Source organism: Periplaneta americana, chromosome 10 (genome assembly GCF_040183065.1).
Source record: "Periplaneta americana isolate PAMFEO1 chromosome 10, P.americana_PAMFEO1_priV1, whole genome shotgun sequence".
NCBI classification, from domain to species: Eukaryota; Metazoa; Arthropoda; class Insecta; order Blattodea; family Blattidae; genus Periplaneta; species Periplaneta americana.
In genome coordinates, this window is record NC_091126.1 from 47,877,925 (window position 1) to 47,903,760 (window position 25,836).

Below are 25,836 nucleotides of genomic sequence, written 5' to 3' on the forward strand. Positions count from 1 at the left end.
TAACTTTGTCTGATTTTAAACGGATGAGAAACTAAAACGCATTTCTGGCACGTCTACAAAGTCTGTACAATTTAATGCATTTCTTGAACAAAAAAATGCATCACATAAATCACCATTCACGGCAAAATCAAATGTTCAGAATAAAGATATTTTATATTATGCAAAAATAAGGGAGAAAAAGTAAAAAAGTGCTCGAAGAGAAGAAAAATACGGAAGCTGGAAGATTATTAAAAATTAGGGTAACATACGGGAGCTATAATGTACAATATGTATCGTTTGCACTTGAGTCACTGGTTCCAACAGTAATTTCATTTTATTTCTACCAATTCGTTCGCTACACTGACCCGCGCTCTGTGAATTGAACTTTAAATCTGTTACCCAAAGATGGCAGCCTGATCGTATAATTGTTAAAACTCTGCGCCAAGAGATGGTGCGCACACATGTATTCCGACCAATCAGACACTCGCTGGGACGAGGTAGCGTGCGTGGTTCCAAGAGTTCTTCTGTTAGTGAACAAGTTCGCGGGTGACGGGACGAGCACAGAGCACTTTCGTATTTGTATGAGCGGCCTAAAACAATGTGTATTATCCATTATTCGTTGTTTCTTGTACGGTAGGCGCATTTAATCATTTCCGCGCTTGGATTTACAGAGTTTTAAATAATCCGATAATTTGACAGCCTCGAAACGGACTTGAAAGGGTGTCAGTCCAACCAAGTTCTGTCAATTTTTAACGTGAATGTAAAAATATTAAGAAAAAGATGCCTCTCTTTGGTAAAAAGGATTCCGCGAAAAAATCTAAAAAAGATTCAGATAAACAACCCTCAGTGGAAGATAAATACAACTTGAAGGAGCTACTTGGAACGTAAGTAAAATAAGTTTGTAGTTATGTCAAGAGTTTGCCTTCTATCCTGCTATCAAAGTATATATATATATATATATATATATATATATATATATATATATATATATATTCTTAAGAGATTGCTTATCTTTATTGATTACATATTTAAATATTGTATGTTTTATTTGAAAGAAGGACTGTAAATTTGGGTTGGATATATAAACAGATCATTGTTTTGTGCACATGAGTAAAGTATTAATAATTCGTAATTAAATTTATATACGGTACTCGAATTTATGAATTGTATTTCTCAGGTTGGCTTAAGCGTAAACATGTATTCAGGTATTAGTCAAGTCGCTTAAAAGAACTGTGATATTCGTTTCGTTAGCAGGTGGCACACTTTTTTTAATCTGGTGCCTGCGGTACACGAGTTGAAGGCTACCCTGAGTTGCCTATATTGAGCGCACATTGTTGTCATTTTGATATATTCGAACGTTACGTAAATACGTATAATTGTTAATATTTTACGAGACATTTATTCTGTTTTGTAGTGGCTCTAATATCGTACTTGCTTCTACTTGTAATTTCAAGAATATAAATTTAGAAGTCAGGCATAAATAATATTGAATTATGCTTCCTTCAATTGATATGTATAAACGAATATATTAAGTTAGTCTTTTACCGGTACTTTTAAGTTTCGACGTTATGTCCTTACAATGTAGTAGCCCGCTTTTAAAGCATACAGTCGTTTGAGAAAAAACTATTTCATTGCTTCTGTACACGGACGCTGTTGTATTTTGGTGCTTGTGGCGGAATGATGTACTTTGACTACTACGATGGGAGAATGGTATACCCAATATCTTATCAAATGTCATTATCGCTGTTCTTTAACCTAGATGTGAATACAGTGCCTTTATAGATGTCATAAGCTAGTGATCAATGTACGCAGCAAATACGCAAGTTCTCAAATGTTTGTAGCAGTTGAAGCTAACAATTTTTTATGTTGCCAGGGTAAAGGGAACTGTAGCATGCCTCGTCACTGTGCCCTTTTGTTTACAAGTCTGAGGATTACCTGCTGTGTCAGTCATTGAATTCTACGTAATACGTCGTCCCTTTGAAACCGAGAAATATTCTCTTTAGCGTTTATTAATGGAATTGTCTTTTCTGTTCGTTAAAATGTTAAAAGAGAGACAACATAAAAGAGAAATAAAGGAAGGGATTAGGAATAACATCGTATTGTTACGTAATACGATTAAATTCATAGTATTCGTGGTTTTTGTAACGCTGCCCTGTTAACTAAATTTGTTCGTTTACAAATTGCCACGACTCGTGCGCTAGCATTACTAGGTTATAAATCATGTGAGTCAGGGTTCAATTTCTGGGGGTAGGGCTTAAGAAGTCGGGGCTAAAGCTGGTGACTTACTTTTCCAGTAAGTTCCAGGCTCTTATTGTCAAAAGAACTGTTGCTGCATATGGAATAATTATGGCAACGTTAGTTTCTCATGCGTTTATCGTCATATGGCACAGTATTTTTGTTGTAATCACACTAATTTTCCAGCATTGTGTTAGGTCATATTAATTTAGATTAGAGTTTGTTAGTGTATAGGAAACTGTAATTGTAGGTTTATTTGTTGTGTACGAATATAGACATTGTTATACGTGCGTTTTAGCGGGATGTTTGACCTTTACACCGTAATGTAACGTATAAGATTCCGTTTGGAGTATTAAGCTGATTTAAAAAAAAAACTGTTCTCAGGAAAGTGGACATTTATCGTACATTGGGAATTGGTGTATATTATTTATCTCATTTCGCCCTGCGTTTTATTGAAAGTGGCCTTAAGCTGTGCTTACCATAACCAAAAAGTTTCTATTTCTTTAGAATTTTGTCATTTTCTTCTCAAGTATGAGGACGAATGACCAAAAATCCTAATCCTTAAAGTTTATTATTATTATTATTATTATTATTATTATTATTGAATTAAATGCCATAAAACGGACATTATTGTTTAGCGTTAGAACTCATTGAGGCTTTTCGCCGTTGAACTTCATTTAGATAGCAAAGCAGTGTTGGTCGTTCTTGAATAGCGGGACTTCAAAGTGATGGGGATAACATGGTGCAAGGCCACGCTTAAAATAACACAGGGCAAACACAAGACCTTACATAGATAAATTTCTACTCCTTTTCTAGGAATCAAACTCGCAGCTGTTTATATCGAATCATAATGCCTTGTTTAAGTACTTGAATTTAGTTTACAGACAGTTTTGTGCTTGGACCCTATAACATAAGGATTTTGGAATACCGGACAAGAAGCGAATGCTTTGCGTGTAGACTCACAAAACAGCCTCGTATTACAAACACATGGCTTTGTATCTCGGGTAACCAGTATTGATTTTAAGTATGCATATAGAATTGGAGTACCGCGAGAATTTTTCATTCACCGCTTCACAGCCTTTTTTACGGTCACAAAATTTTAGCAATATTTTAGTCAACACGAATTACAATAGTATATAAGAAACAAATCAATTTGTATTCTATTTTATTTCAGTGAAATATTTGGAATACCTTAAAATTTAATCTCCGGGTTGGCAGTTTCGAAGTCTGAATTTATACATACATATATCATTGAAAGTTGCTCTAGAAATTCTATTTTGTATGTGTACATTTACTAATTACGTAATTTACTTCATGCGTACAAGAAACAAAGCTTACAATACTGACATTATGAACTGATTTGTATTTAATTTCTCAATGCAAAATTCACTATAGAAATGAGAACTTTCTTCTGTTTGTTTTTGGCTTAACGACGAAAAAAGAGCATATATAATTATATTTAAGCATATCGTTAGAAATAATATTTAAAGCCATATTCTTTGTACTAAAATAACACTTAAAGTGGAAAGAACACACGCTAATTGCGCTTTGCGAATAATTATATTTATCATGAATGTAAGAAATACCTAAGAAATACAGTATCTTTCGAAAATATTTCATTAAGAGTTAGAAAACAAACTCTTATATGCTCTACATATTATAGCCTATGGTTAGGAGGTTTATATGTTATTAAATTCCAGATGAAATATTAATATTCCAATAAGTACCGTATATTTTTATGCAATAACGGTAAATTAATTGTAGCCTAAACTATTTTGTTTGCAGGGTATCGTAATGCAGAGATAGAAATTTAGAAGTCGTGAGTACTGACAGAGGAACGAAAACCGGTTTAGATTCAAACAAGTTTCATGAAATATAATTTTCCGAACACATACTGACTATGGGAATAGTTAACCACACCTGCATGTTGCAGGTATAAAGTCTACACAAAATCGAGACTTCGGATGTCGTAAAAATTTAATTTCCATTTTACAGCAGAGTTATTCCATTGCAATTTTAGGATATTTACATCAGTTGTTAATTTACATTAGTTCTTAATACGACCGATATGAAACTTCGCACCAGATCGAATGATTCGTCGTGATCGTAAGTAGCTGCGATATATGTTCTTGAAATAAGCCTAGAGAGTTTATTTTCAGTTCCCGCAAGTTAGACGTGTGTCATTTTCCTTGTTACCTATGTGGGAGCAGTTAATGAAATGACATACTTATTTCTCTTTCTACTTAGCAATTAATTAATTTACATCGTTTTATGTTGTCCGCGTCGACCTCTGCAATGCGTAATTAGTCATAATTTTTTTAAACCTTTGACGTTACTGTACACAGTCGTTATTTTCATTGGTACCTGACCAGTTTCAACTAACCTGATGAACTTTACGAAACCAGCTGAAATAGTCGCAGGTAATCATCTGACGTAGGATTGTCAGGAGGATAGCGATTCAATCTCCGAAGTTTGTAAAATTTGTGGTTGACAAAACTGCTATCAGTACGAGTAAGTATTTTTTGTTATTGTTATTATAACAGATGAATTTTGTAGGACCTATAATCAGTCTTTACTTAAATATTTTTTATTAACGAAGAACTTTAATAAAAAAACTATTTCATTCTTCATGCCCGTAGCAGGATTTTGTTGTTGTCGGGCCATATTCATAGATATTCTTAGTGCGGGCTTCCGGTGGATGATCAGCGAGCTAACGTTTTTCGTATTCATAAACCAGTGTTAGCGATATGATATGAATCCTGTACAAGTAATCAGTCGATAGCCGGGGCTAGTTTAGCACGGGCTAGCGAAATGTCAATGCATAGCACCCTTAGTCACACTTATCTATGCTGTAGGAGAAATTTTAAGCCACTACCTTGAGTTTTACACGTCAAAGCTTATGTACCTTAATTATTTAGTGTTAGAATTTTCCTTCTTTAATTCGCGTTTGAGTATTTATTTATTCTAATTGTAAGCGAACAGTGAACTAAGTCACACACTTTCTAATAAATGTCGTGCTTTCAAATATTTTGTACGTTCGATTGTTTTGGAGAATGCTGGAAATTTTTGAGATGTTTCTATGCATAATTATGTTCCCGTAGATTAGCAAAATTGCATGGTATTGTGCGATTCAAGTGGTTGAGCCTCTATGTCTATGTTTTTGTAAAAGGTAATGTTTTTAAACTCTAAAACTGGTCATTGATACTATCAGGCTGTTTGTATGTTTAGTTGAAATGTTATGTTATAATATTTAGCATCTCAATATTATTTTGAGCCTTTATGCATGTTTTTGTTGAAAAGTTATGATAAGCTCTATAGAAATTTGTTTGTTACTCTGTGCCTCGTTGTATATTTTTAACATTTTATATTAAGGGAAAATACAAGTCTTTAAAAGAGCCGTCAAAAGACGAGATTAAGAAAATTAATAAAAAAATGTGGTGTAGTTGTTTTCCTAGAAGGTTGTCTTGCAACGAAGCGGAAAGTAGCAAAAACTTCATTTCTTGTTTTGTTGGGTATGGTGTTTCTAATCTTTCCACTGTTGTCTTGTAAACATTGGGCGAGTTCTTTCATAATGAATATCTTTTATATGATTTCTTAATTCTATCTTTTGCTGGACTGACATCTACAGTATCTCTGGGAACTCCTGTCTTTCAGTGCCTTTTCTTGCTTGTATATTATAGCATGTCTTTTAGTTCATTTTCAGTTACACCGCAGTGATCAAGGACATTGTTTTGTATCTCGATTGTAGAGTCTGGTATTACTTTTCATTTATTGTGTTCCACGGATATCACATTAACATTGAGGCTTTAAGATGCGGAATGAGTCCGGAGTTACACAATTTCTTTGGCGTGTATGTCAGGACTTTTGGACAAATCACAACAGGCTAAGACCTGAATTGCATATTTTGAATCAATTAATATAGCACACTTCTTGAATTCGTCTATGTTTACATGTAACTGGTTCAGTGCTCTTCTAATAGATAAAATTTCTCCATCGAAGGCTGTTCTTTTTCGGTTCATTTCATTATAGAATGGCGTAGATTGCAGCATTGAATTATTTTTAGAGATGCCTAGATTTTGCAAACCACGGATTCGCGAAGTGCAGTTCTTCAGCTGTTAAAAGCAAACCTTTTATTTGGTAAATATTTACAGTTCAAAATATCGTCAGTTTTAACTCGCGAAATTTTGCGCCTACGCGAAGTTTTTGTTTTTAGCACAAATTTATTCGAAATGGTTTTTCAAGAGAAATATTTTATTTACAAAGTGTACAAATATTGATATTTATGTGCAAAATTTCGAATTTAATAATTTCAACCCTATTTCAACACAGAGTTTTGAATCTAATATTGATACCGGATTTAGAGTGACTTCATTTTTTGAATATGAAGTAGAAATAACGTGGACGTTTTGTGGTGCCTATTAGTTTATAGTTTTATGTATTATCCACACAAAGGATGCGAGTCTGCTACACAAATTTCTACACACTTCATGTAAGTGCCGATAGAAAACTAAGTATTTTTAAAATGTACAAATAGCTTTAAGATTTCCTTGATGTTAAAGACATCTAGTATTTACAGGAATATACAGTAATGTATTTTGTACGACAAAAAAGTTGTATTTTGTAAACATGAAATAATACCGAATTTATGTATTTTTCTGCGAAATAACTCCGAAATTAAGCAAATGTTTATACCGAAATTTGAGATTTCATTTACCATAAAATAGGATCCCTAATCATTTTACTTTTTTGCTGTATAAATTACACACAGTATTGTAATGTTGACAACATACATTTTGAGATTTAACAAATACAGTTTTTCAACATTCCTGATTGTCACAATTTATTAGTTTCGTTTTAACATCTTGGCCGTTTGTCTACAGCAATGTCTCGAGGACTACTAGACTAGTTCAAGTTTAGCATATGCAAGTGAATTCAGCCGGGAATTATCCATTTGGCTTATAAAAAAAAAAGAAACACACAAAATGGCGATTTACTGGAATATAGTTTCAACATTTTTGCTTAAAATGTTTCCCACTTAACTCACAACAAAATGGTAAGGGCAGTAGTCTATGTTCCCACACCTTTGTGTTTCGGAGAACTTACATTTTACGTGATTATAATACAGTGTCTTTCGCTGTCGAGTCGTCCGTTGCACGGCGGTCGGCGATAGCAACCGATGATAGTTCAGTTCCCGGAAAATCGAAAGCAAAACCTTCCTGCACGGCGGCCGGCGATAGCAACCGATTTTACCCTCAGCCAATTCAGTACAAGTATACAATGTACAAAGAAAATGACCATGTACAATTTAGTAATTTTACAAAGAAAAATAATCACTTACTTTATAACATGAGATGTTGGAAATGTTGTCCTCCTTCATCCACACATGTCTGGCACATTTTTTAAAGGAAATGTGCATTTACACGAATTAATTAATCTTCCAAAATAGTCAATTTCACGCCTGATACTTTCTTTCAATTCTTCTAATGTGTGGGGGTTCTTTGCATACACTTTAAGTGCCCCCAGTAGATAAAAGTGGCAAACATCGGGGGATCGTGGCGGCCATAATTCTTTACTAATGGTCCTAGATTAAAAAAAAATCCTGAATTAAATTTAACATCTCGTCAGCTGTATGCGCCGTGGCAGAGTCTTGTTGGAAAACCCTGATCGACGTTCAGTGTCAGTTAACTGTTCGAAGAATGGCGTAGGTCATCCCTGTATCTCTGTGCATTAATGGTAGTTTCAAAAAAAAATATAGGCCCTATAACCTTATATGCATTTACTGCGCACCAAACCCTGATCTTCTCATCATGTAAGGAAGTTTCGTGTATAAAATTGGGTTTATCTGCGCTCCAGTACCTGTCATTCTGAATGGACACATGCCCATGTAAATGAAACCATGTTTCATCAGAAAAGAAAATTAAGCGTGGGTCAATTACTCCATCATGAACGTTTTGCAAAATTCAATTAACAAAACTTAAACCTTTTTTCATGATCACGTGGCAACAATTCGTGAACAACAGTGAGCTTGTATGGTTTCAATTTTAAGGGTTTGGTAGCTCGCCATGCTGAGGTAATCTAAATTTAAGTTTCCTGTGCAAGCCATCGAAGGGATTTCTGTAGAGTATGTTCTAATCTTTCTCCCACTTCGTCTAGTTTCTCCTCAGTAAGCTCACTTTTATTTATCCTTCGCTTCTTATCAAAAATAGACCCCGTTTCTTTAAATTTAGTGACAACACATACGAATCATACAAAAAAATTATTTGTTGTAATGTGTATGTCGAGGCATTATGTAAATTATAGCACTAATACAGAAATCACATTTAATACCAGGCACAATAACACTTATAGCACTAATACAGGAATAACATTTCATACGAAGCACTTCAAAGCACGACCACGCTGAAACAAAACCGCTGTGAGACTGATTGAATGACTCCCGCGCTCCTTCGAAGGGGAAGGGAATCAAGTCTGCCGCAGTGCTGGGAGCTCTGTTATCAAAGGTTGCTATCGCCGGCCGTTGTGCGACGGGCGACTTTGACAGCGAAAGCCACTGTATAACAAAAAATTAGTCTAGAAGAAACCATATGGCTATTATCTTCTTTCTTGTTCTCGTTTTAACAGCTGACAATTTAAATCGCGTTTAAATATTGAACTATAATGGAGGGTGCTTGCCTTTACATCATTCACCTAAGCATCCCCTTTAGGAGTGACTTGCCGTAACTATACGTAGATCTTTCAGCTGCGGTGCACCATGGGAAACTATCTACAATGCACGCGATGATTATGACAAATGGAGCAGTGATGGGATGCTGTTAGAGGAAACCTGAGTAGGCTACTCACGAATACTTACCACCAAGAATTGGACCACATTTTCCAGAAAGGAACCAACCCACATGATATTAAATCTGAGAAAAATGTATTTTGAAGTTAAACGTGAGTGATAAATTCACAAGCAGTAAATATAACTACAGGGACATCAGTTTATTTTTACTAACATTTCTAATATTAACCTGGCTATACCTTTTAACTAACGGTTGAGAACCGGAAACACGTTTGCTACCTCCTTCCACGACTGAAGTTCGATTATACTGGCATAACATACAAACAAATCACTTTACTAGGTATAGGAGGGAAGAAAAGTAGTTCATCCATTTACGTAAACTGGGAAATATCGTGATTGTGAGTTGGATAATTTTCATTAGTTTTTTGGTTAATCAATATACAGTACAATATTAACAATAAGTATTTTTACTAAAGAACTGAGCTATCCATTCGGACGTATTCATTATGCAGTGTATATTATACTGTCTACAGCACATTAGCGTACAATTTAGAGACTGAAGTTAAATTGAAAAATAATTATAATATGGATATTTAAACACATTTTTGAAAATGGTGGTCGTTCATTTCGATACAGGCTTCAGTTCTTTTGTTCATATTATCGCACTATAGACTATTGTACCTAATTCCAATTACCAGTTTCGTTCTTCGTGCTAGTAACTCATGTTGAAATAATTCCGTACCTACTCTATAAAAGAGTACCTTGCGTACTGTAAATTCAATCTTCCTTTCTTCCCGATCCGAAAAGATAAAATTATGAGACATGCTATCTACTGTCTGTCCAAGTGGGTTTGTAGAAAGGGGGAAAATCACGTGACTGTTAATTACTTAAGATGTCCTTTTATTTAAGTTACTTTAAACAGTTGTATAATATTACGAAGACGTCCAATTCCTAACAGAAATTAATGTTTTCAGAAAAGAGCTAAGACAGCCCAGCCACTAGCCTTTATAGAGGGGCGAGCGGAAGTGGGTGGAGGGAACCGAGATGCGACGTAGACAAAAGGACGACAGTACCTTTGCGAAAATATGATCCAATATTGAAAGCTCTTTCGTCACTAGAAAACGCGAACATATTTCTGGAACATACTATACTGACTAACTCAGTGCTGTTCACTATGACCGTAAAGCGACTTTGACTACATATCCGGCCTTGGTTCTGTGTGGAGAACGGTTGGAAGTTTACTAGTAGAGGAGGTGGGAGTGAAGTACATTCAAAAACTCAGGTACAATAAAAATTGAAGTAAAAATAAAATGATGTCCCTGTACATATTTATTGATTTACCCAAAAGCGTAATATACACTGGAGCCTCAATTGTAGGCAGGGAAAATGCCTCGTTTATCCTTTTTTTTATAAGACAGTAGGGGGCGGGGAGTGAGTGAACGAAGGTGAGGTATTCGTGTACAGTTTTCTCTTGGTAGTAGTCTGTTGTTTTATATTGAGCGCAACCACGCTTAAAAGAAAAATACATTCCTACTCAATGAAAACTAAGTTCACTGTGATAGAGACTAAAGAAAGGTGAAAGTGTGGCAAGTTTAGCTATAGAACTGTCCATACCAGAGAGTACACAACGAAGTGAAAGAGGAGTATTACTGGCAACAGTGATTTTGATACTATTTCCAGTTCAGTTCTTGAACATAGAAAACAGTAAAGAGACCAACTATAAACAATGGAGAGATTATGCTCTTGCTTTGCTCTCTCAAAAGGATCAGTATGTACTGTGATATAAATATTTTTATTTGCCCTGTAATAGAAAATCGGTAATTGTATTTTAAGTTTCTTTTTCTAAATTCTTAATATAGAATACATAATATAAAACAGACTAAAGGATATAATTACAACAATAGAAATATAAATAAAATAATACATGCATATAAAAAAAGAGGATACAACAATATTAATAAAATTTGAGGACCGAATGAGCAGCGTTCGTTTTTTTTTTTTTTTTTTTTTTTTTCAGAGTGCAGAGTTCTTTCGTAATAACAGATGTCACAGAAGTTCAAAATTTTTCCTTGTTTTAATAATCGTCCATTTATTTATCAGATGTTTAAATTCAAGGGCAATAAATTAATTTCTTTTGAAATATGCCTATTTGTTACATTCTTGCGATCTAATTTACGAATTGCCTCGATTCTCTCTTGGTAAAATTACGATACGCAATGAGAACCTGTAATAGTGAACATTAATCTTCCGGACCCTGTAAGGTGGCTGAACTCTGAATCGAAGTGCTCTCTCCTAGAATCGAACTGCCTAAAATCAGTGCCTACAATTGAGATTCCGCTGTACGAAGTATCTTTGTTCAAAATATGGATCCTTGGAATTATTTAATTATTGAGACATTAAATTTGTTTGTGGGTAGATTCCTTTCTGCAGAATGTGGTCAAATTGCTTTGTTCACCAGGAGATTCACTTGGATCCACAGGAATTCAAATCCGCGCTACCCGTGTGAGAAGCCGACGTTCTAGCGGTTCGGCTGGCGGTTTGCCGATGTTAGCAAAACTATTAGAAATTTACAATAGGTGAATAATTACTTTCCGTAGGGTGAAATAATAGATCATATTTACAGGACTCTAATTTTCTCGATAACTAAGAAGTAATTTAGGCAGTATTAGGGTGTTTGAAATTAAAATAATGGCTGTATTTGGTAGAAGAATGCCGTAATTAATTATTGAGGTGTCGATAGGAATTCACTATGTTTATTTGCCCCAATTTTTGTGACACATTTTTGCAAACTTGCTAAATATCTTATTTAATAAAAATATCAATTTTAGATTTGGAGTTGCGTACAGACCTCAGCCGTGATGACAAAATGTATGCCTTTCACTTTAGCTCTGCACATACGTGATTGTACCGAAAACAGATTTCTTCGACTTCTTAATGTACTTTATATCATATTTAACAAAAAGTTTTATCAATATTATGTCGTGGTTGTGATGTATTGGCATGCTTCGTTTGCGTGCAGCCTCTGTTCCTAACGTTATATTCTATCGAAATTGCATGGATGAGATTGTCCGTTAGATACCAGAACGCCATTATTATAGTTCCATCTTAAAATCAATCAAAATGGGATTATTTACATTTCGTGCATAGATGCAAGCCACAAATAACTTCTAGTGTTAATGAACACAATTGCCTTAAAATAGAGTAGATGGAGACTGTGTTACACGTGAATTAATTAATTAATTAATTAATTAATTAATTCATTCATTCATTCTATTCCATTGATCTTACATGAGCAATGAAGCTTTAAGATGAACAAGTCAAAATTTTACAATATTACAATTACAATTTTTACAATATTTTACAATTTTTACAGTTTTACAATTTAGTGATTTTCTAAAATTTTTACAATTTTGTGCAATTTTTTACAATATTTTGGCGAGATGTAGGGAGATGAGGTGAGGTCCGAGGATTCGCCAAAAGATTACCCGGCATTTGCCTTTTGGTTGGGGAAAACCTCGGAAAAGCCCAACCAGGTAATCAAATCAAAGGGGTGAAATGAAGTGATGGCGAGGACAGAATATACAAGATATTCGTTGTCATGGTTATTTAAAGTTCTTCCTGAGGTTAACAGCAAACCGTTTAACGTATTTCTCTGTAATTAATTGTAATTGGTTTATTGTGCCTTACATTCTCTCCTAAATTCGATGGGATGGATCTGAAATCAACACATTTTAACTAGGTAGACTATGTTTTTACGCGTAGTTGCCCATATAGCATGTATACGTGAAGCATTTTATGTTTTTTCCCCTATCTGTCAGCTCATTTTAATGGAGCGACGCGGAACTAGGTAATTGGCAGTTTCAGTAAATTATATCGACAAGGTAGGCTACTAGTTTGAAATAGATTAGTTGACATTCAATAACGAACTTGTGTCGGTGTCTCGAGTAAATTGCACGAAAACCACAAAATTGATACAGAAAATGTGTAATCACACCTGTTCACATTGTTCATTTAAAATGTATATTGTAACAGTTTAAAAATGGTGAACGTGTAGAGCAGCGGTGACCAGACCTGGTATCGTGATCACATTGTGTAATCACAGACATTCAAACGGATAAGGAAAGTTTTCTGTACATCTGTCTGTCCCATTCACGTACTGAAAACAAGCAGTGGCGGTATCATGTCGTTCTACAAGCCCTGTCTCTACAAGCAGGAACATATGATTTCATAAGGAATCGGAAGAGGAATAATTTCTTTCTCCTTTGCTCATCGGTTCAATTAGAGTATTTAGAAGCAACAGAAGTCATTACAAGAAGTCACGCTGAATATTCAGACGTACAATTAATACTTACTTACAAATGGCTTTTAAGGAACCCGAAGGTCATTGCCGCCCTCACGCACGCCATAGGTCCCTATCCTGTGCAAGATTAATCAACTCTCTATCATCATATTCCATCTCTCTCAAATCCATTTTAATAGCCTCCTATCTACGTCTCGGCCTCCCCAAAGGTCTTTTTCCCTCCGGCTTCCCAACTAACATTCTATATCCATTTCTGGATTCGCCCATACGTGCTACATGCCCTGCCCATCTCAAACGTCTGGATTTAATGTTCCTAATTACGTCAGGTGAAGAATACAATGCGTGAAGTTCTGCTTTGTGTAACTTTCTCCATTCTCCTGTAACTTCATCCCTCTTAGCCCCAAATATTTTCCTAAGAACCTTATTCTCAAGCACCCTTAATCTCTGTTCCTCTCTCAAAGTAAGAGTTCAAGTTTCACAACCATACAGAACAACCGGTAATATAACTGTTTTATAAATTCTAACGTCAGATTTTTTGACAGACTAGATGACAAAAGCTTCTCAATTAGCGCGGGCTTCCGGTGGATGATCAGCGAACTAACTTTTTTCATATTCATAAACCAGGGTTAGCGATATTATATAGCTATATGATATATATGATATGATATATGGATCCCGTACAAGTAACCAGTCGATAGCCGGGCTAGTTTAGCACGCTCGTAGCGCGGGCTAGCGAAATGTCTATGAATAACACCCTAATTTACTTACTAAATTCTATTTCACTAATTACCTTCACCAAAATGTTTTAACGGAGCCGCCATTTTCAGTCGACTATCTATGCGGGAAACAAATTAGATCGCAAAGCATGTTTTATAGTACCGTAAAGAATTTGCAGCTTGAAATGTTGGCAAACAAAGAAACAAATGCTAGGGTAGTGATAAAACAAATGCTAGGGAAACGATAAAATTGTGCGATAAGCAGCCATGATTTGTCGGAAGACGTCCTTTCGTGCCGTGTCATTGGTCAAAAGTAGTATGACGTAGTAAAAGTGTAATAGTCGCCGCCAAATGTTTAAAAATGAGCAGTAATTAAAAGTAAGTTTGAATTTCATTCAGTGTTTTGTGTTTTTGTATTCAGTAGCTCTGCAAAATTAAGATTTTAAATGTGTGTTTCAAAGATAATGTTAAGGTCTCAGTTTTAACAGTAATTTTACAATTACAAATAAACTCTGTTACGTATTTTTAAGCAGTTGCAACTGCTTAAATGCTGAGTTATATCAACATTTTATGAGGAAAATTTAAGAAAGTGGTGATTTTTTAATCGTTCTTCCTCTCTTGTAAAGTCAACAAATTGTTACGTTGGCCCATACTCCTATAATGGGACGATATGAACGATTGCACGTGAATTCGAATCCCGCTTGCGTTATCAAGCAGGAATTCTAGCTCGGATATGTCTAAATTTGAATTTGAACGAACACGGCGCATCAGAATATTCAGTCTATAAACTGAATCGAACCCCATTCGTCACATCAACGTATCCGACGCAATAAAATCCGTCGTCGTGCAATAAAAAGTTTTCATCCCGAGATGAAAACGGTTCTTGACTTTATATCTGTTCGGTTCAGGAGCAAATAAGAGCCATCGACACCGAGGTCACGTACAAAAAGTCTGAATATTACCTGCTTCTAAACTATGTGCTGCTTATTCAGAAATAACTTTGTTTTTTGTGTATTTTTACACGTTTGAAAACTCGTCTACTAATTCTGAGTATTATTACGTCTACCATTTGGAGTAAGGTTGAAAGTTCCTTTACAATCGAGATGAAGTACACATAATTTACTTTTTGGGAGGAATCGGCCGTGACCTACATTAAAGATATATCGAGGCAAGTGGCTGGAGTGACTGAGGGAACCTCGAAAACTTTGAAGGCCAACTACTATGACTGGCTGGCTCACCCGACCTTGATGTCTGCGTAGCAGTCATACACACTCCAGGATTGTGGATCCCAGTAGCTCTGGTGACACCATTCCCTTTACTCACAACTCTCCTACTGCACTTGAACCACGTCTCAAAACATTGTATGGATATTACCGAGGCCTTTTAGAAAAAAGGCAGTCATTTTAGAGCATAATAAATATTTATAATGCTACGTCATACACACACAGATTCTCAATATGTTTCATGCGTTTCGTTAGAATTCACATACTTTACCTTGTTGCGAAGTATATTATTGTTCATACTTCATGTTCTTGAACTGTTGTCCATAACTAGTGGCATAAGCAGAATTTTTTCAAGGGGGAGGGGTGTTATTATTAATTATTGTGATTGTACAGGGACATAATTTTATTTTTAATAACATTTCTAATATTAACCTGGCTATACCTTTGGAACTGGAAACACCGTTTGCTACCCCTTTCCACGACTGGAGTTGGATGATACTGGCGTAAAATACATACAAATCACTTTACTAGGTATAGGAGGGAAGAAAAGTAATTCATCCCTTTTACGTAAACTAGGAAATATCACGATTTTGAGTTTGATGATTTTATTAGGTTTTTATTTAATCAAAATGCAGTACTGTATTAATAATAAATGTTTTTACTTACGAACTGACCTATCCATTCGGACGTATTCATTATGCAGTATACATTATACGGTCTACAGCACATTAGCGTACAATATAGAGAATAAAGTTAAATTGAAAAATAATCATAATATGGATATTTAAACACAATTTTGAAAATGGTGGCCGTTCATTTCGATACAGGATTCAGTTCTTTTTTTTATATATTATCGCACTATCGATTATTGTACCTAATTTCAATTACCAGTTTTGTCCTTCGTACTAGTAACACATGTTGAAATAATTCTGTATCTGCTCTATAAAAGATTACCTTACGTACGATACTGTTGAAGGAAATGACGTGACAGTTAATTAATTAATTAACGAGGCCCTTTTATTTAAGCTATTTTAAACAGTTGTATAATATTACGTAGACGACCAATTCCTAACAGAAATTAATGTTTTCAGAAAAGAGCTAAGACAGCCCAGCCAGTAGTCTTTACAGAAGGGCGAGCAGAAGCAGATGGGGGGAAACCGGGATGCGACATAGGCAAACGGAAGACAATATCTGTGCGAGAATATGATTCAATATTGAAAACTCTTTCGTCACTGGAAAATGCGAACATATTTCTGGAACGTACTATACTGTTTATGTTTACTATGACCGTAAGGCGACTTTGACTGTATACGCTTGGTTCTGTGTTGAAAACGGTTGGAAGTTTACTAATAGAGGGGGTGGGAGTGAAGTACATTAAAAAACTCAGGTACAATAAAAATTGAAGTAAAAATAAAATGATGTCCCTGTACTTTTCATACACATCACATTTTCTTCAAAGAAAGAATTGAAAGTGTATTCAGTTAGGATAACACTCTGCGTACCTATCTTTTTAAATAATCTAGTTGAATGTTATTTCCTTGATTTTATTATAATTTAGATGTTCATAAATATACGCAATTCTTTCATTTGTTGATTTATTTATTTATTTTTTACTTTTAAAAAGTCTGTGGCACTACGCACCAAATTGAAAAATTGTTCTTACAAACGTTGTTTACTTTTGTATGAAGAACAAGAATAAAAAATTAAAAAAAAAACTTATGGCTTTCCTTTAAAATATTAGATTGGCCTTCAAATGACCTTCGAAACGTCCTTCAAATACAACTTAAATAACGCAATTTGATTTCCCCCATAAAGTCAACATTTATTTAAAGCATTTCTCTCTGTGAGATATTTCACACTGTCAGTCTTTCAAAACAGCAAAGCTGCTGCTGTTGGTGGTAGTAGTGTCTGCTGATGCTAAAATACTGATGATGACTACGATATGATGATAATGCTGCTGCCTCTACTGTTATTGTTGCTGATGTAGATGGAGGCGTTGTTCTTGCAGGTATCATATTTTTAAACTCACAACAATTTTTACCAATTTGAAAAAATGCAACGTAGCATAATTTATTATTACCGTTAATCTATCACTTTATGTAATTTGGATGCTACTTTTGAACGAGTAAAAATTCGAAGTCACGTCATCTGCCAAACACTTACCAAACGCATCTTCAACTTTCGTCTCTTCTTTCCGTCTTTCTTTTGGTCCCTTACTTTTTTGTTTACATTTGGGAGTTAAAGTTGTATTTTTTATTGGTCGTTTAACCTTTCCTGTTATAACTTATACTGTAGGTCTTGCATACCAGTGCCTGTAGGGGAGGGAATAATACTGTGGATGAACACATTAAACATCGACAGATTTGTGGGCCTCCCCTAGCCTGGGGTCGGCGGAGCGTAGGGGCTTCCACTGAGACACACAGGAAATTAACAAGGGACATCCATTTATGCCCGAGGCATAATTCGAACCCACGATCCCCGAGTGGAGCGCGCTTTAGACAGCGTAGCTACCCGATGCGGTGAATAACATTGTGTTAAGGGTGGAATTTTTCACACAATAATATGTGCTACCTATAAGGTCTGTACAAAGTTCCATAATAATCCGTTAGAATTCGGAGTTGTTAATTTTGTCCAGCTACATTTGCGTTTTTGCGCACTGTGCCGCATGCGCTCTCATTTTAGTGAAAAAGCAAGTACAATTCAATGCGTTTCGTTCACTCTCGCATGCATTGCTTTAATTTTTAAAGTTGAAAGAAAAGTTGAACCATGTATATGCACCTTTAGCTCGTTATTCGTCTTCGCGTTTCTTGATTAATTATTTACTATGATATGTCAAAAAAATTAAAATTGTAGCGCAATGCTCATGAGGTCTGATTTCAAGATAAGCGACAAAGAATTCTGTGCCAAATAGTGTCAAATAATATGCAAGGAGTTGCAGGACATTGGACATTACGCACAACATACACGAATACTGTTACTTGCATTTTCATCTCCTTAAAATTCATTCGTCGGCAGGAATTGAAACCGCAACCTTGGATCCAATGGTCATCATGTTACTTCTGGGGAATAGGTAAGAAAACATGGAACTCTTTAGTTTCAGTGAAGTAACAATTGCAGACAACACTTTCGCAATAATTTACCTAGCACGCTACACTGTTCTTAGTCCATGTTAACATGGTGCATTAGCAGCTAATCGGAACGTGTTTTGAATGTGGTGTTTTAGAGTCTCCATTACATTTACCAAACGGCTAAACATTTATAGCATTAGACTAAAGATGGAAAGGTCTGTTTTCCGAGGTCTACTGGTTATTACGTTTGTGATTCTATTCATAATTAGCCACCGGCATGGCTCAATCGGTTAAGGCGCTTACCTGCCGGTCTGAAGTTGCGCGGGTTCGATCCCCGCTTGGGCTGATTACCTGGTTGGGTTTTTTCCCAGATTTTTCCCAACCGTAAGGTGAATGCCAGGTAATCTATGGCGAATCCTCGGCATCATCTCGCCAAATATCTCGCTATGACCAGTCTTATCGACGCTAAATAACCTCGTAGTTGATACAGCGTAGTTAAATGGCCAATTAAAAATATTCAGAATTCGCGAGTTCAAACCTGTGCTAGGGCGATTCGTTTCAAAAGGGCAATAAAATTTCTTCCTCCTGTTTTTGGAAGGAAAGTAAAGCAAGAAGTCCCATATAGCAGATTTGTAGTACGTAAAAGAACCCTGTAACTGACAGTTCGAGACAACGTTTATTGGCCAACTGGTGAGCTGTCCATTGTTCTACAAATTTCTCTGCCTCGTGAACAGACGTTTATATAACTGGAGATTTAAATTGAGAATGCAAATGTTTGTGTAGATCAAGATTTTCGGAAACAGCAACAGCAGAGACGATTATGGATGTGCGATGGAAAAAGTAGAAAATATGAAGGCGAACACAATAAGGTAAAGAAATGGCTACAATGTACTTTGGTTTGGATAGTGGACGGGTCCTCGAAATTAAAAAAAAAATGGGATATCAATACTCCGGATGTTAACTATACCAAGATTTTTGCAGTTTGAGAAACACATTCGATACAGTTCCAGTATTAATCACTATTTCTTGAATTGAATTTATCAGAAGTTCTATCTGCTGTTATCAAAGTCTCTCTGCTGCCATCAAAGTCTCTCTGCTGCCATAGTTCTAGTAGGACGACTGAATTTGTGTTCTCTACTGTGGCCCGCGAATTAACCGTTCATGCGATATTTTCTTAGGTGGAGAATGGTCTGTACCAAGACCTCCGAGATCACCGGATTTAAATCCGGTTTGATTTCTGTGTTTGGGGTGATGTAACAAGCCTGTTTAAACTTCTGTGGTCAACACACTTCAGGAATTGTGGTTTCGGATTGAACGTGCCTTTCAGCAAATAACGAATGATCCAGGAATGCCCGAGAGGATTCGCAGCTCACTACACAGAAGAGCACAACGTTGCGTTCAGATGCATGGACAGTATTTTGAACACATGATTTAGATATAATTCAGTTAGGGATGTCTGCACGTCTGCTCTTAGTCAGCGAGGAATGTCGACAGGAAATGTGCATTATCTAGACAACGGTTAATTTGCGGACTATTAGAGCTGTTTTGTTTGGGTTAGTTTGTCAATAATTCTGACATAAAAATTACAATCACTTTTGAAACACCTATATATCTGCGGATCTGGATTCTATTCTCAGCGAGGAAGTGGAGGTTTACCTATATGATGCATTAATTGGTGTTTGTCTTTTGTCTTAATGTTTATTAGTATAGTATATATGTATGTGTGTATATATGTGTATATATATATATATATATTCCCGAAAAGACAAAGTATATGATTATGTCTCGTGACCAGAATATTGTACGAAATGGAAATATAAAAATTGGAGATTTATCCTTCGAAGAGGTGGAAAAATTCAAATATCTTGGAGCAACAGTAACAAATATAAATGACACTCGGGAGGAAATTAAATGCAGAATAAATATAGGAAATGCGTGTTATTGTTCGATTGAGAAGCTCTTATCATCCAGCCTGCTGTCCAAAAATCTGAAAGTTAGAATTTATAAAACAGTTATATTACCGGTTCTTCTATATGGTTGTGAAACTTGGACTCTCACTCTGAGAGAAGAACATAGGTTAAGGGTGTTTGAGGATAAGGTGCTTAGGAAAATATTTGGGGCTAAGCGGGATGAAGTTACAGGAGAATGGAGAAAGTTACACAACACAGAACTGCACGCATTGTATTCTTCACCTGACATAATTAGGAACATTAAATCCAGACGTTTGAGATGGGCAGGGCATGTAGCACGTATGGGCGAATCCAGAAATGCATATAGAGTGTTAGTTGGGAGACCGGAGGGAAAAAGACCTTTAGGGAGACCGAGACGTAGATGGGAGGATAATATTAAAATGGATTTGAGGGAGGTGGGGTATGATGATAGAGACTGGATTAATCTTGCACAGGATAGGGACCGCTGGCGGGCTTATGTGAGGGCGGCAATGAACCTTCGGGTTCCTTAAAAGCCATTTGTAAGTATGTATATATATATACTATATTATATAACCTGGTAGAGATAAGGCCATCAGGCCTTCTATTCTCTTCTTATTCTGTGTTGTTTTCAGTGTCTTTTTAGCGCCATACTACAACATTATCAAGGAAATGTCCTATTTTTTATGTTAAATTCAAGTGTTATAACTAGAGATCACTTGACCCAGAACACAGGAATCATGTTAACATAAAGACTAGCAATATCTGAAGTCTGATTAGTGTAATATATTACTAATCAGCGATGTGCGCAATGAAGGGGGAAAGGAACTGGCCATCCAATCCCATCACTTCCCGACTTAGTTGCCTCATGAGTGATGCCTTATTGGTGTCGCTTATGAGATTCAAACCTGTCTTGTTTCCGAGTCTGTACAATCCCTTTCCGGACATAAGTCGTCAGTCATGTGTGTATGGAGCACAGGTCGTTTGTGTTGCCCTACATAAATATCTGTTGTTGTGAAATTTAAATTACATTAAATTTAGTCCAAATATGCAGATCAGGAATTCCCTGTTCTGTGACAGCATTTTTTCTGTAAAGGAATTCGGAACCTAGTACTTTTGGACTAATTGTACCAAAATTAGATGTGTATGTATGATACCTCTCATATTAGAGATTAGTAAAGGCAAACAACGTTTATACAACAGCACAAAACACAAAGTGCAGGTTTAATTTTTACGACCGAAAGAAGAGTAAGGTATGCCCTCAATGCCATGAGTTCCAAGAAAACAAACTGAAATTTAATCAAAATTTATCGCATGTTAGTGCATGCTGATATTCCCGTTACTGCACACTCTTTCTATTACAGCTTGCATGGAAAATTACACCAATAATAAATTACTCGCGAAGCAACTTTGTGGAAATAGTAGTGTTACTTGCTGAGTAGTTGTTTAGTGAACTGTCCGAAGACAGCTCTGGATTCCACAAGCGACACCAACAAGGCATCACTTACGAGGCAACTGGGCCAGGATATAATGGAGTAGGGTGGCTAGTTCCTTTCTCCCTCCATTGCATACATAGCTGACTAGTTGCATATTACACTAATCAGACTCCAGATGTATACAAACGTCCACACCTGTGGAGTAACGGTTAGAGCGTCTGGCCGCGAAACCAGGTGGCCCGGGTTCGATTCCCGGTCGGGGCAGGTTACCTGGTTAAGGTTTTTTCCGGGGTTTTCCCTCAACCCAATATGAGCAAATGCTGGGTAACTTTCGGTGCTGGACCTCGGAATCATTTCACCGGCATTATCACCATCTCATTCAGACGCTAAATAACCTAAGCTGTTGATAAAGCGTCGTAAAATAACCTAACCTAGTATACAAAACATTTTTTTATTTTTTATTTTTTTTTTTACTTTATTGGGTTATTTTACGACGATATATCAACATCTAGGTTATTTAGCGTCTGAATGAAATGAAGGTGATAATGCCGTTGAAATGAGTCTGGGGTCCAGCACCGAAAGTTACCGATGCATTTGCTCGTATTGGGTTGAGGGAAAACCCCGGAAAGAACCTCAACCAAGTAACTTGCCCCGACCGGGATTCGAACCCGGGCCATCTGGTTTCGCGGCCAGACGCGCTGACCGTTACTCCACAGGTGTGGACTGTATTCAAGAAATTGTTCTTCATCTGACACATATCGTGAAGTGAGATGTACTGCCTGATAAATAGATGTACAGTAGTGACAAAAGAAAACCGGACCGACGGAATAATCAAAGTCGCCGAAATGAGCCACTGCGCATGCCACGCCCGCATTCACAAGATGGCGAGTAATCTATTGAAATTGTTATAGTTTTCATTGCTGACGTAGCCTATTTCGAAAGCCATTAGAAAATAAGCTGGTAAAATTCATGTTCTGGGAATAATAAGTTAATTGAGTAGTGCAATATCGCTGTATCGAAAAGTATTGGGAATAAATTTGAATAAGGAACAAAAAAAAAAAGTTTCCTTCCCAGGCAGGATTCGAACCACGAAAGTCTTAGTTACCAGGCTATCGTGCTCTGGAGTGAACAAGGCTCTGAAATCAGCTACAAGGATCGATCCGGTTTTTTTGCCACTACTGTACATATGAGCCAGAACCTCAATCAGAGAATAGGTACTGAGTAATACAAGGTAAATAGTATGCTAAGATAATCCCTTTAGCGTAAGGGCCTCCTACCTCCTGGTAGGAGTAGATAAAAAATAAATAGGATATCAATAGACGAAAGTAAAAATTTCGGTAACGGGTTCGGCGAAGATGTTGGAGAGTTTCTTGAATTCCATTTAGCAGTCAAAATTTTATTACCTATAATATAAATAATGCGTGTGTAGTGTATTTTATTATATACCGGTAATTATTTAATTACATTTTGTTGTAAATAATGTATATAAACATTTTCAGCATGATAGTGCGTAGTTTCATACCTTCACAAGTAGCTTTAGAGCCAGGTGCAAATATAATCAGCCCAAGCGGGAATCGAATCCACGCCCAAGCGCAACTCCGGATCGGCAGGCAAGCGCCTCAGCCGACTGAGTTACGGCGGTGGCTGCGCAGATGGTGATATTGGAGATGATTATATGCAGAAATTTTTCATAAATTCTTTTAGTAATATTGGTATTTTTTTCTAAATAAACAAGCGAATATGCGACCACTGTTTTCAAGAAATTATTGTTTTTATCCTATTAGGAATGTAGCGTATGCATTTATAATCGTACTTTGGCAGTTCTATTCCTTTCTCACTTGTCTGGCCTACCTGAATGTCACAACAGAACAATAATACTCTTTGTACTGCAGTTGTCCAGAAATACTAGAAATGTTTTACACACAATCAGGTGACCTTCCACAAACGTCACGCGACCCAGCTTGCATCAGATTGTATTGGTTTTGCACTGTCTACAAAACCTTCAAGGTCTCTCCACAGAAATTACGAAAATACGGTAAAATAATACATTTTAAACATACATTCATTTTAAATTATTAAAATTAACAATCCACATAATCTTACCAAAGAAAAGTACTTCCTTGACTTGCAGTTAGTAAGTAATTTGATATTTAATGAGAAATAATTTAGGTTTGGAATATCAAACATCGCTTCTCAAGTTTATGTTGGACATAAAAATTTCCGTCGACGTTCCATTCCTGCATCGCACATAATGGCTGTCTCGTTTAGTATTAAAGCTAAAGTTCCCCGACATCGAAGCCTCTGTGCTTACATTTCTGGCGTTACTCTTTACGTATATAACACGCGTGTAGTGCTGCTGCCTGAAAATCCTTTGTCATGTACAGAGACTTGAGAGGCGAGTGTTTCTCCTTGCTCTCAGTAGATCAAAGGGACAATTTCTCAGATAGTGGGAAATACATATTCCCATACCACTTTATATACGTTGTTTTTTTTTTCTATCGATTTGGTCTTCTCTCTGTGGACGTTTCCGATGTCCACTGTCTGAAAGTATAAATATATCTTCTGTGAATTGTGTTACACTGTAGTGGAGATACGAATGTCATTGCAAGATCTCAGACGCGATTTATAATCGAAGAGCATACAGTTCCTATGACGTGGGATTATTTCGAATAGCAAAGTGCCAGAATAACTGGCGTTGAATATTTTGTTTTTGGATACGTTCGAACACTTTGATCGAAATTGTTTCGAAACCTTTAAGAGGAAAGCATATCTGGGAAACATTAATTGTCCGTCTTCGTGCCACAATATTCTCTAAATTCTTAATGTTTCTTTTTTATTCTTAAATTTTGGAACATATTGATTCTAAGAATTTGTGGAACAGAATTCGCAGTGATTTTCGCTAATACTTTGAATTTCTGCAGCTATTTAATGTAGTAGTATTTAGAATATTTTTCAAATTTTGACTTCCGACGAATATTACTTAAATGCAGTATTTTTGAATACACACATAATGTCTTACTGCATACTCAGCATTCTCCAAACTTCCTTATTTTCTATCTTCCTCTTAGTGTCCGCATACGATTCATATATCTTAATGTCTTCTATCATCTGATATTTTCTTCTGCCCTGAACTCTTCTCCCATTCACCATTCCTTCCAGTGCATTCTTCAGTAGGCAGTTTCTTCTCGGCCAGTGATCTAACCAATTCCTTTTTCTCTTTCTGATCAGTTTCAGCATCATTCTTTCTTCATCCACTCTTTCCAACACAGCTTCATTTCTTATTCTGTCTGTCCATTTCACATGTTCCATTCTTCTCCATATCCACATTTCAAATGATTCTTGCCGCTTCTCTTCACTTCCTTGTAATGCCCATGTTTCTCCCCATAGAATTCCTCACTCAACACAAAGCACTTCACTAGTCTTTTCTTTAGTTCTTTTTCTAGAGGTCCGCAGAAGATGCTCCTTTTTCTATTAAAAACTATCTTTTCCATTACTATCCACCTTTTGACTTCCCGTCAGGAGCTCTTCTTAAGCCTTGGGTTTTCTGAACCGACGCATGCGACGTGCGAGGTGCGAGACCCGCCTTGCACAAATCCAGACTACACAAAAGATAGTGATTGTTTCTATGGCTGAGTGTTGCGAGGTCTGCGCACCTCGCAGTTATAGAAACCACTCTCTATCTCTTGCATAGTCCGGATTTGTGCGAGGCCGGTCTCGCACCTCTCACGTCGCATGCGTTGGTTCAGAAAAACCAAGGCTTTATTGCTTATAGTAGGCCTAGGCCTCAAGTATTTGAATAAGGAATAGAAATTGCTGTTCATTTTGCACGGCGTCATGCAATTATCATACCCGAGTACCTTAGTGAAAGATATTAAATTGTAAGATAATAAAATCCTTGATATGTTGTAAAACCTTCGGCGGGAAGTTTTCAAATTTGTAAAATTTCATATCATTCTTATGAGTTTTTTAATTGATCGTCGTCTCTGTGATAAGTGTACAGTATTTATTAAAACACTTGCAAAATATTACACCACTCAGGCACGATATTGGCAAAAGGAATAAATTTTTAATATATTTTCATGAAATAACTATATGCTGTGCTTGGTTGTTGTGTGAGGTGATATTTCCTGCAACTCTAGCGCGAAAATTGTTATTAATAAACAAAGCAAA

General features: G+C 36.3%; 1 protein-coding gene across 4 annotated transcripts in view; it reads left to right on the forward strand.

Moving 5' to 3' along the window:
* Positions 1 to 463: 463 nt before the first annotated feature.
* The window catches only part of CaMKI (Calcium/calmodulin-dependent protein kinase I), a 940,598-nt gene continuing 915,225 nt past the window's right edge, over positions 464 to 25,836 (forward strand). For all 4 annotated transcript variants that reach the window (XR_011334309.1, XM_069837369.1, XM_069837370.1 and 1 more), the window contains exon 1: positions 464 to 863. Coding sequence is in view for 3 of the 4 variants with exons in the window: in XM_069837369.1 (XP_069693470.1) it covers positions 760 to 863 (104 nt within the window). In the remaining variant the exon portion in view is untranslated. The remainder of the gene's footprint in view (positions 864 to 25,836) is intronic.